General features: G+C 38.4%; 1 protein-coding gene across 6 annotated transcripts in view; it reads right to left on the bottom strand.

The window, feature by feature from the left end:
• The window catches only part of add3a (adducin 3 (gamma) a), a 152,979-nt gene that overhangs the window by 36,621 nt on the left and 104,890 nt on the right, over positions 1-11,468 (bottom strand). For all 6 annotated transcript variants that reach the window (XM_014013491.1, XM_014013490.1, XM_014013494.1 and 3 more), the window contains 2 exons: positions 1,145-1,283; positions 393-544 (listed from right to left, as the gene is read on the bottom strand). In XM_014013491.1, coding sequence (XP_013868945.1) covers positions 393-544; positions 1,145-1,283 — 291 coding nt within the window. The remainder of the gene's footprint in view (positions 1-392; positions 545-1,144; positions 1,284-11,468) is intronic.

Genomic DNA, 11,468 nt, shown 5'->3' with positions numbered 1-11,468 from the left:
TTGGCGGGCCACACGGGAGTCACTCGCGGTCCTTGTGTTTGACTCGTGTTCTAGAACAACAGTTTATACAGATACACATTATACTGTTTCGTATTTCTTTAACAATCCAACTTTCATCATTTTCTTAAATGTACACAGTGATCCAGCATTTTTTTTATATCACTCCCCAAATTATTCCATAGTTTTATTCCTTGAATTAAAGTACACCTTTCCTTCAAGCTAGTTCTGAATTTGGGTTTTGTTTTCAGTCCATCTGTTGCCTGTCATAAAACACATATCCTGTCAATTACTGCTTTTCTTCTACTGCAAAAACGTTTGAGATCTTCACAGATTTGCTTCAGTTTGAATGGTAAAATAAGTACTAAATAGTGCTTCAGTTGTGTCTTTCTTACTGTGATGTAGGAGTTGGCGAAGTGTGCCCAGCTAAACAGGTCCACCAGTCTGTAGAGGCTGGCTAGTTTACAGCGGGTTTGCTTCTCGCCTTTCACCATGGTGGAGGACTCCACTCCGTACAAGTCGTTGATGGGAGTTACCATCCCCAGACCTGAAAGGATCACATCAAAGTTAAACAAAAGGGAGGGAGGGATGGGGAGGGATGATATACTATATCATGAAACCACTCAGGGCCAGACATCTGCATCCAGCATCTGGATATTTTTCAGTGATATATCTGCCCTCCCTGGCTCCACGTTCAAATCCTAAATTACATTTGGATTGAACGTATTCTTCCCCTCCTTAGACGTCACTGTTGGTATCTTTTAGGGAGGCTCTAAAATAAACTGCTATATTGTCTTTGACATCTAATGCTGCGTTGGCTGTACATTCCAGTGCACTGATTGGAAGCAGATTTCACATGTGGATTTCTGGACAGAACTTTGCAGAGGATCAAAACCCAGAAAACTATTCGCAACTCTTCCGGAGTCTGGAGTTGTGATGTCTAAGAGCATTAATGCCCTAAAGCGCACAAAGAGCTCGTGTTTGGAAATGGATCTCCACTCCACCCTCTAGTTTTTTTTGTTTTTGCTTTGGGTTTTTTTTTGGTGAAGTTCCACCGTCTTTGCTCTGTGGGTCAGGGCACTTCATTCTGATGAATCTTTGTGTGGGGTTGCCCTGTGCAACAGGCCGTGGCACAACAAGCACTCACTGAGAGGGGATGTGTTGAAGCCGGCCACTGAGCTGGCCATGACAAAGTCTGCGATCTGCCTGAGTGCCAGGAGTCCAGTCGGGTTGTTCCCTTTTCTCTGCTGTTCCTGGATCAGACTTTCCAGCTCTTCTTTGAACGCCTGAGAGAAAGAAAGACAAAACAAAGAGAGGAGGATATAATATTAAGAGCTAAGAGAAGACTAAAGACTAAAGTTAAATCCAGAACCCCAAACTCAAATATTTTCATTCAGGTTCAGATTCAAGAGAGTTTACTCACTTCACAAAGCTTTTAAGATGAAAAGGGCATAAAAAAGGAACAACAAAAAGACGGTGAAACAGGTGAAAGTCTGACGGAGGAATTAGGGATTAGTGGTGGAAAGAAAACAAATCAGTGAAGAAGAATTGAGTGTGGGAAATGACAACACGACATGAGGGAGACGTGTTAATCGTGGGTTAGAAATCCACCCTGAGTGTCAATCTGACCCGTCCCAAAAAAGATCGAGACGTGTCAGGGTTGGTGGTTATGTGACCGACTGTGTGGTGCGACAGGCAGAGTGTGTGCATCTGTGGCTAATCCTCGTGTTCAGATCACAGAGAAAAATACATCGTAAAACACAAACAGCACTAACACACAGCTGGCTGAACGGATGTACAGTAAGGGATTAATTTCATCTTCATTTTGCTTCAAAGCTCACGTCCCTCATAATGCCTGAACACGTGCAACAAATTATCGAGCATGAATCGTTTTCTCAGCAACCATGAAGATTACAACTGTAGATGCACTTGAGTCAGTACGTCTGAAATGTGTTGAAATTGTGGGGTTGCTCAGGTTCGTTCAGACTCAGGTTGTTGTCTGTAACAGCATACAGCGGGTAAAATAAGTATTGAACACGTCACCATTTTTCTCAGTAAATATATTACTTGAGGTGCTAATGACATGAAATTTTCACCAGATGTCGGTAACAACCCAAGTGATCCATACATACAAAGAAATCAAACCATATATGTCCAGAAATGAARTTRTTTGTAATAATGTGGAATGGCACAGGGAAAAAGTATTGAACACATGAAGAAAGGGAGGTGTAAAAAGGCATGGAAAGCCAAGACACCAGCTGAACTCTCTCAGTAATTAGAAAGCAAGCCTGCCCCTTGTCAGTGCAAGTTAATATCAGCTGGTTCAGTCCCAAATGATGGCCAGGTATCACACAAGAACCATCTGATGATGGGTAAAAGTAAAGAGCTCTCTCAAGACCTTCACAACCTTATTGTTGCAAAGCATCATGATGGCATCAGTTACAGAAGAATGTCTAAACTTCTGAAGGTTCCAGTGAGCACTGTTGGGGCCATAATTCAGAAGTGGAAAGAACATTACTTCACCACAAACCAACCACGACCAGGTGCTCCTCACAAGATTTCTGACAGAGGAGTGAAAAGAATTATCAGAAGAGTTGTCCAAGAGCCAAGGACCACTTGTGGAGAGCTTCAGAAAGACCTGGAATTAGCAGGTACGTTTGTTTCAAAGAAAACAATAAGTAATGCACTGAACCACCATGGCCTGTATGCACGCTCACCACGCAAGACTCCACTGCTGAAGAAACAGCATGTTGAAGCTCCTTTAAAGTTTGCTGCACAACATTTAGACAAGCCTGTGTAATACTGGGAGAATATAGTCTGGTCAGATGAGACCAACATTGAACTGTTTGGATGCCAGAATACACATCATGTTTGGAGGTCAAATGGCACTGCACATCAGCCCAAAAACACCATACCAACAGTGAAGTTTGGAGGTGGGAACATCATGGTATGGGGCTGTTTTTCAGCATATGGTACTGGCAAACTTCAAATAATTGAAGGAAGGATGGGTAAAAAAACGTACAGAGACATTCTTGATAAAAATCTGCTTCCATCTACCAGGATGATGAAGATGAAACGTGGCTGGACATTTCAGCAAGACAATGAGCCCAAACACAAAGCCAAGGAAACTCTCAGTTGGTTTCAGAGAAAGAAACTAAAGCTGCTGGAATGGCCCAGCCAATCACCTGACCTGAATCCAACAGAAAATCTATGGAAAGAACTAAAGATCAGAGTTCATAGAAGAGGTCCACAAAACCTTCAAGATTTGAAGACTGTTTGTGTGGAAGAATGGGCCAAAATCACACCTGAGCAATGCATGCCACTAGTTTCTCCATACAGGAGGCATCTTGAAGCTGTCATTGCCAACAAAGGCTTTTGTACAAAGTATTAGATAAATTTCAGTAAGTGTGTTCAATACTTTTCCCTGTGCCATTCCACATTATTTCAAATAACTTCATTTCTGGACATTTATGGTTTGATTTCTTTGTATGTATGGATCACTTGGGTTGTTACCRACATCTGGTGAAAATTTCATGTCATTAGCACCTCTAGTAATATATTTACTGAGAAAAATGGTGACGTGTTCAATACTTATTTTACCCGCTGTATATAAGGGATTGACCTACAGCACGTGTCAAACTCAATGACCTGATGAGGCCCACCACAGCATTTCCTGTGGCCTGCAAAAGCTTTAAAGATGTATTAATCCCTTCGAATCGTTTCAGTTTCTGTTTTAAAACAGAAACTGAGACTTTTTGTGGCTTTTTTTCTTTTTCTTTTTCTTTTACTTTTTTGACACAAATTGTAATATAATTACTTTCTGTCAACTAACTTTAAATGAATGCCTGTATGAGGTGGTCCACCACATAAAACAAACCCCAACTGGGCCAGCTGTGGCATGCTATCTTAAAACAAGACCATTGTTGCCAGATTGGCCCACGTCTGTCTGCTATGTGGGTGGTGTATTGACTTTGCATTTTATCACTCTGCAGCCAAAAAGGATCCCTTATTAAGAAAATAAAGTATATATGATTTGGTATAGTGTACTCCATTAAAATCATAGTGTGAAATTATTCATTGCTGTAATTTGGTTAGATTAAAGTGTGATATTTAAGCTTTTATGGTATGATAATAAATAATTTTTATATTTTTTTCAGTTTTAATACTTCTGTTATAATATACTGTACTATCTACATTGGATCTAGTTTTGGCTTCAGCTGCAATAATCACCACTATACATCAAAACCTCTGATTGGTGTAGTTTATTATGTGAGGGTTTGAACAGGCTTATGGGAAACAGATTCTACAATAGACATCTGTGAATACAGATCACTGGAGCTTTCAAACGAGATGGAAGTGTAAAAGCATCTTTTTTTCACTTCTAAAAGCACACAGTGGATCTAAAACTCATCAGAGTCATTTCTGACCAATTCAGTCTTTACTATATCTTTAAAAATGACATACACTTGTGACAAAACCATTGGTATATCAAGCGAAACAGGTCAGGACACACTTCCTATGAGATAACACTTCTAGAAAGAGCAACATCTAAAATTCATGCCTTCATTTCATCCGACTGCTCATCCAGCAGTGGACATGTTCCCAGTGGAGCTCTGCACAGAAACATCTCTGATGCTTTAACTCTGCCGCAACATCCCCGCAGTAACCCCATTAAACGGGTCCATTAGTGAAGCGCAAACAGAGAAGGGCCTTTGGTTTTGTCCCTCTCTCCTTCTCTGTGTGTGTATGTTTGTGTGTGTTTTGTTAAAACTGGAGCAGATCTCTGTGCTGGGAGACATACAGTTATAGGACCTCGCTGGTTCTGAACTGCAGCCAGACATTCCTCTGTCTCTGGTAGGGAGGTTGCTGTGGGAACAGGTTGATGGCGGATGTTGACAGTGGAGGTTTAGGATGTTTTTGTTTGCAGCGATTGGTGCCGAGTGTCAGAGCTTCAGATGGTTTTTTAGCCATTGAAATGTCATCAGAACCACAGAACTCGAACCAGAAATGGAGCCAGAGCACGGATGATTGTCGCTCCTGATCCAACCAGAACAGGCTTTGTTTCCAATCCGTGTTCGAGTCTGCCCGCCTTTAAACTAACAGATAGTTTGACATTAGTTGTTTCTGTAAATTGTTAACAGACATGAAGTAGAATTTAGTGACTGTACATATAAACTTGTAAACTTAACTAGGGATGAACCAATATGAAAATTTCAGCCGATATCGATATCCAATATAATTATTGCAGTTATGGCCGATAACCGATATTTACAGATATTACACAAACACAAATTATGTTATACATATACGCACAAACACACTTGGGTCTTTTTTAATAATGTAAATGAACAACCAGACCTCTGACATGGCTCTACTTCAGTTATTCCTGGCTACACACCATCAATATCACTATCATGATCAAACAGATACTGCTCAACCAACCATCTCCACTCCCAAATCAGAAACATAAAGTTGAAAAGTGGGAAATCAATACTGGACGTTACCGATATTAATGACGATAAGTTAAGTTTAAGGGCATCCTTAAACTTAACCATTTACAACTTTATACGCTAACATTTTATGTGTTATTATGTCTGATGTGATAACAAATGCTTGTATTAATCTCAAACTAATTAAACGTTAAGTATTTAGTTACTTTGAAAATGACCTGGAGAGAGCAGTGTTCATTTTTATTCACAAGTGTAAAGTGCTCACCTGACAGAAACAACGCCCTGCAGCAAAAAAAGCTATGAAGTGAAAGTGTTTGGAAACAGTAGCTGGGGTGCCCAAACATTTTCCCCAAGAGGGCCAAAATGAAAATCCATCCGGGGCCACAGGCCAAATGCAGTAATATAATACATGAAATACAAATACTTTTTAAGTAAAGTCCTTTATTTGAACAACTACGCTAGCAGCCAGTGTGGTCGCCTGTTTTAGTGTGTACACTTGGAGAAAGTCTGCCATACGTTCAAGTAGCAAAGGCTCATGGGACATTTTATAAATTGATAAAATCAGTTTTTGTGGCCTTATAAAGTGTGCAAAGTGTGTGGTTAAATCTGATCTAAATATATCTTGTTGTTACTTGTTTTTCACTGTGTTTCTATATAGGACAGCAGGTTACAACTGCTGGTGGGCCAAATCAAATGGCTTGGGCCCCACTTTGGGCTCCTCTGATTTAGAGCTTATAAAACTAAAAGTATGTGCTGACAAATTAAGATAACAAATATGGGAGAGCAGAATTAGGATATCATAATCATGACAAAAACGTGAGCCTTTTTACCAAAAAAAAAAAAAAAGAGATTATTATTATCTTGGCTCCAACATGTAAACAGGAGTGTCAAACTCATTTTTAATGAGGTCCGTGTGAGCATTATGGTGGCCCTCAAAGTGGAGTTGAGACTTATGTAAAGTTGAGAAGCTTAAAAACAGGTAGTTGATCTGTTTAACACATTAAGATGGATTTAATTCTTTGCTTAAAGGTCTTTATTTTGTTACTTTAGAAGTTTCTGAACAACATATTGTATAGTTGCTTATGCTTGATAGTCTTGGATCTATTAAGACAAATGACACATTCAAGATTCATATACCATTTCAGGATTTTACTGTTCAAGGAATAGACATCCCATAGGGAGTACTTTATTGTTTTGTTATGATACATTTCTGAAAGTCTGTTTTGTTTGAGTCACAATGCTTAAAGTATGACATAAGGTTTTCTTTGCATGCTTTCTCCATAATGTCTAGTCTAGCTGGTATTCACACATTTTTCCTTCCTTGTAAATCCAAAGTTTCCATTAAATCAACAGCTGTAGATGTAGGCGACACTGAAACTCCCCGAATGTCAACATGTGAAGGGGTAAAAAACTGTTTTGTTTTTGAAAGTTATCTGGTGTGAATCTGTCTCCGCATGTACACTCCAAAAAACTGTCACTCTTGACAGTTTCAGCTTTACATCACCCCCCCCCCCCCGCCATACACATACACACATACACACATACACAACAGTGTGTCTTCATGTGGAACACTGTAAATCACGATCAGCTATGACTCACTGCACCTAAGGTTAATTTGATGCTTTTATAAAACAGGTTACAGTCAAGATTTAAACAAGAAGAAGCCTGAACTGCTTGCTGTTTTCTTCTGAAAATGAAATTTTTCTTTGGGGATCATTTATGTTACGTATGTAAGTAGGGCTCACTGTGTAACAGTTCACTTGACAAAACACCAGTGACTTCCTTTTTTTAGTATCTTGGTGACAATGTCAAAAAAAATAAAGAAAAGAAAACATTCTCTGTGAAACTCTTTAAACACATAAGCAAACAGCTCATGGACTTACAAAATATCCTATCACGCAAAAGCAGACACTCTCTTCACAGGTGAAGTTTGTAATTTCAGACACAGCCTCCACAGTTTTGTCAGCACAATGCTGCTCTGTCAAGCTGCCAATGTGACCGAGTTAGAACAAAAAGCTTCTGCCAGCAAATTTGCCAATGCTATTGATTCCCTCGATTTCATTTGAGTGCATGAGTGAAATCTCACTCTGACTGCAGCTGCAACGTCCCTGCATAAACTCTCCAAATATGACACTGCACTTGTTCACCTCTCGAATGTAAAAAACCTAGAAAAAAGATGATCTATGTATAAAAACAACTATGTAGCATGACTGAAAGAAATTACTTTGATCATTTATTATTAGGGGATACACATAGGTACACATATAACCTGGTAAGGGTTAGAGTCGTTGGCAGGATATTGCCAAAATGTTACATTTCTATATATTTTTTACACATTTATCATCCACAGCTAAGGGAGATAATGTTTTTGCCCATGTCTGTGTATATCTCATGAGCCACCAACAAGGTTTTATTGAAACTTTCAGAAAGTAATTATTGGGTGAACATATACAACTTCATTACATTTGAAGTCAATTCAAGGTGGTTGCAACAGCTAACCGACCCTAGGAAGCACAGAAATGGCTCTAACTCGGTCAGAAGCTGCGTTTCCATTGCAAATGTGCGCTAAACTTTGTCAATATTCTGTTAATGTCGAAAAACACAGTTTCGCAACTGTGGTGTTTCCATTAAGTAAGAACTGCTATTAAAGTCACACGTGAATACGTTTGTTCTCGCAATAAGTCATTACAAACATGGCGGCGATGGCTGTAAACACATAGCATGTTGCTACCACGACACTAGCGCTCATCATCAGAGGAAACGTCGGCGTCTTTTATCGAGGCTTTCCAGAGACAAGTCCCTACTTGGGAGTGGCTACGTATGCTGTGTTTTTGGGAAATTGTAGTCGGTGAGTTTACTATTTTTACTACTTCTGTGATTTCAATACTACTAACTTCCATTTATCTTCTTCGTCGTCGTCTTTTTCGCCAGTAGAAACAGCCGGTTCTTGATCACGTGACTCCTGTGATGTGAAAAAAGTGTTTCCATTGCAGTTTTGCGAAAAACACCAATTTCAATACGGCCAAAAAACCACCTCATCCTAGCACAAAAACGTGTTGTCGAAAAACGTAATTTTTTTCGAAATTGAAGTGTTTCCATTGAGCAAATTTATTTTCAAAATTCTAATTTGCGCATTTTCATGGTCAATGGAAACGCAGCTAGTCTTACAGATACTGAATTAAAACTAATTTGCTAGTAGCTGAGCATTGCCCTTAAAGTAGACATTTTGTGTTTTGAAATCTTTCTTTTTTACATTTAAATCATTCAGTTGGGGTCTATATAAAGTGGAACTGCACAAGCACAACTCCACAAGCCCCTCTTTCACCCGTTTTTTGAAGTGTGTCACAGATAAACTTGTTTTGATGCTGTCTCTTTAAATCCAAACAAGGAGCTTCACACTCCACCTCTACCTTCTATAGCAGTCCATTCTGGTTTGACAGAGGAATTTACGGTTATATGAGGGCAACACATTGTGTGGCACCTTTGCCTAAAACCCTTTCATTATTTGTTAGAGTCAACCCTACTTGTCTGTTAGCAAAATATTGCATGAACCACTTGAAAAATTACAATAAAACTTTCAAAAAAATATCATTGGATATATATATGTAAAACTGATTACCTTGTTAAATCAATTTAATTCAAAATGGCCACCATAACTAATAAGCCTGAGCTTACAGAAAGTGACTATATATATAAGTGAATTTGTGCTTAAACGTGGTGTGGTAGTAGCTGACTGTCATTCATAACATACATTCCAAGAGCTGACTGAGGATGGTAAATATTAAAATTATAGCATTAGATTGCACTTATTATTTTTAAGATTTTATTGACATGATAAAAAATTCTTAACTTAAGATAATTTTACTCTATGAAAAAAGGCAGAATGCAATATGCATTACTTCAAGGAATGCTAGACCTTCAATTTCACATCATTCACTTCTATTTAAAGTTTAAAAAAAGTTTTTGTGTTTAGCTTTGTCAGCTGTCAGATTAAAAATAAATGTAATTTTTGATTAAAACAAAGCACTGTGAGAAGTTTTTTTTTAAACACTTTTGTTGCTTTTTCACCACAAAGCAGATCTGGGAAGAATCTGTGTTTCTCTCTGATCTTGAAGACACCACTCCTCTGTTAGAACACTATCAACACCTCAAGAGCCCCAAAACTGAACTTCAGCTGCCAAAACCGGGCTAAGAGAGAAAAACCTGGCAGCTAAAAAAAAAAAAAAACTTCTAGTGTGTCCAGCCACTTATGTTTTATCCAATGAGACCTTAAGAACNGCATAATCGAGAACACTTGTGACATTTGCTTCACATGAGGGGGTTCTCAGCAGAACCCACCAAAGCATTATAAATTATCCACTTGTGCTCTCTGGAAAGTGTGTGTGGAGTACGTTTTCTTTGAAAACCACAGGACAAATGGGGCAGAGTAAATTTACCCCTTGGCATCAATAAATTACCTCCATGGATGATGAACAAACCGTGCCACAAGCTGGAAAAGTAAAGATAAAGAAGAGAGCGGGGGGGAAATAGCAGTGACAAAAGCAGGATGAGCAAAGATGCTTAAAATAAGAGCAGCATGTGGAAGTACGACTCAAATTCAATTTCATCTGATTTAATCTCCTGCTTCGGGTGTTTTTTGATGGAAAACAGTTAGGGCAAAGTCAGCCACTGCAGAGGAAGACAAAAAGGCTTACTGCAGGGCTTAACACTAATATATAAGCATCAAGATTTAACAATGATGGCATGAAAACATCTAAATGTACACATACGTATCTGTTTGGAAAACCTTTCACAAATGGCCTTAAGGTAAATTTTAATCTGTTTACACAAACCAAAACTGTCACTTGCTCAAACAACTAGCACTTTAAAACGATATTTACTTTGACTCATTTATACTTTACTCAAATTAAGTCATTTTAAGAATATAACGTAATGTTAAAAGTATAGGCAAGGACCTGAAGTGCAACAAAATAACTTTTGACATTTTTAACGATTCTCTTTAAATAAACTTTATCACTAAAATATGGAAAAAGTACATTTTGAACAACATAACGACATCTCTCCAAACAGAATTTTATGTGGCCCGCAAGACCTTCAAAGATGTATTAATGTCTAAATTAAATGAATGCTGCTTTAAAGCCAGCATTGACCAAAAACTACATCTCAGATAATGATTACCTGAAAAAAGACTGCATCCCACCACTAGGTGGTGTTGCACAAGGTTCAAAATTAGCCAGCAAAATTTACCTTGTAAAATCTCCATTTCGCTGCATTTTCGCCGGCTACAGTTGCTGCAGCCCATTTGTACTGGGAAGTAGAAATATCCCAGTTACAAGTAATAATTTTAACCTGAACGCCCCTTCCAGTGAGAATTCTCTGCTGGAAAGTGGGAGAACTCCAACTACCCTAGTTCAGAATGGCAACTGCTCAACACAACTCAGTGAGTAAAACTCTGTTACTTTTATTTTAAATAGTATTTTTATTATTATTTTTTCACATTTAGTCGTAAATATAGTACTTTTCAGAGTTTAGATGAGGACATGTTAAAATGCCGTTTTTATGCAGGGAATACCACTTAGAGCAGAGATTCTTAACCTATGGGCCGGCCGCGAGCGCCACCTTGAGGGCCTCAGAAGAACAACAGTTTTTAACTTTGGGCCGCAGAGGGCCACGGGACCACATTGATTTTGAATAAGGTGCAATACACTTTCTCACCACTAGCAGCAGTAGTGCACCACTCAGATGTTTAACTTTTTTAATATGTAGAAGAAGAACCTTAAAAACCTGCCTTGAATGGAAACGTATTTTAAATGAAAAGCAGAAGCAAAAAATGAAAGTAACCCATCAAAAAACAAAAAAGTTTGTCACTAATATGAAGAGCAGCTTCTGTTTTTACCATGCAATATCTTCAAAGTTCAAAACATTATCAAATATAGTCGCAGATACAGCTATATTTTAATTTGCACTTTAAATTAATTTTTGTAGTGTATTTTTTAACATTTTTAATGTATTTTAAAGAAA

Source organism: Austrofundulus limnaeus, unplaced genomic scaffold (genome assembly GCF_001266775.1).
Source record: "Austrofundulus limnaeus strain Quisiro unplaced genomic scaffold, Austrofundulus_limnaeus-1.0 Scaffold102, whole genome shotgun sequence".
Classification (NCBI taxonomy): Eukaryota; Metazoa; Chordata; class Actinopteri; order Cyprinodontiformes; family Rivulidae; genus Austrofundulus; species Austrofundulus limnaeus.
This window is presented reverse-complemented; position numbering and strand designations above follow the sequence as displayed.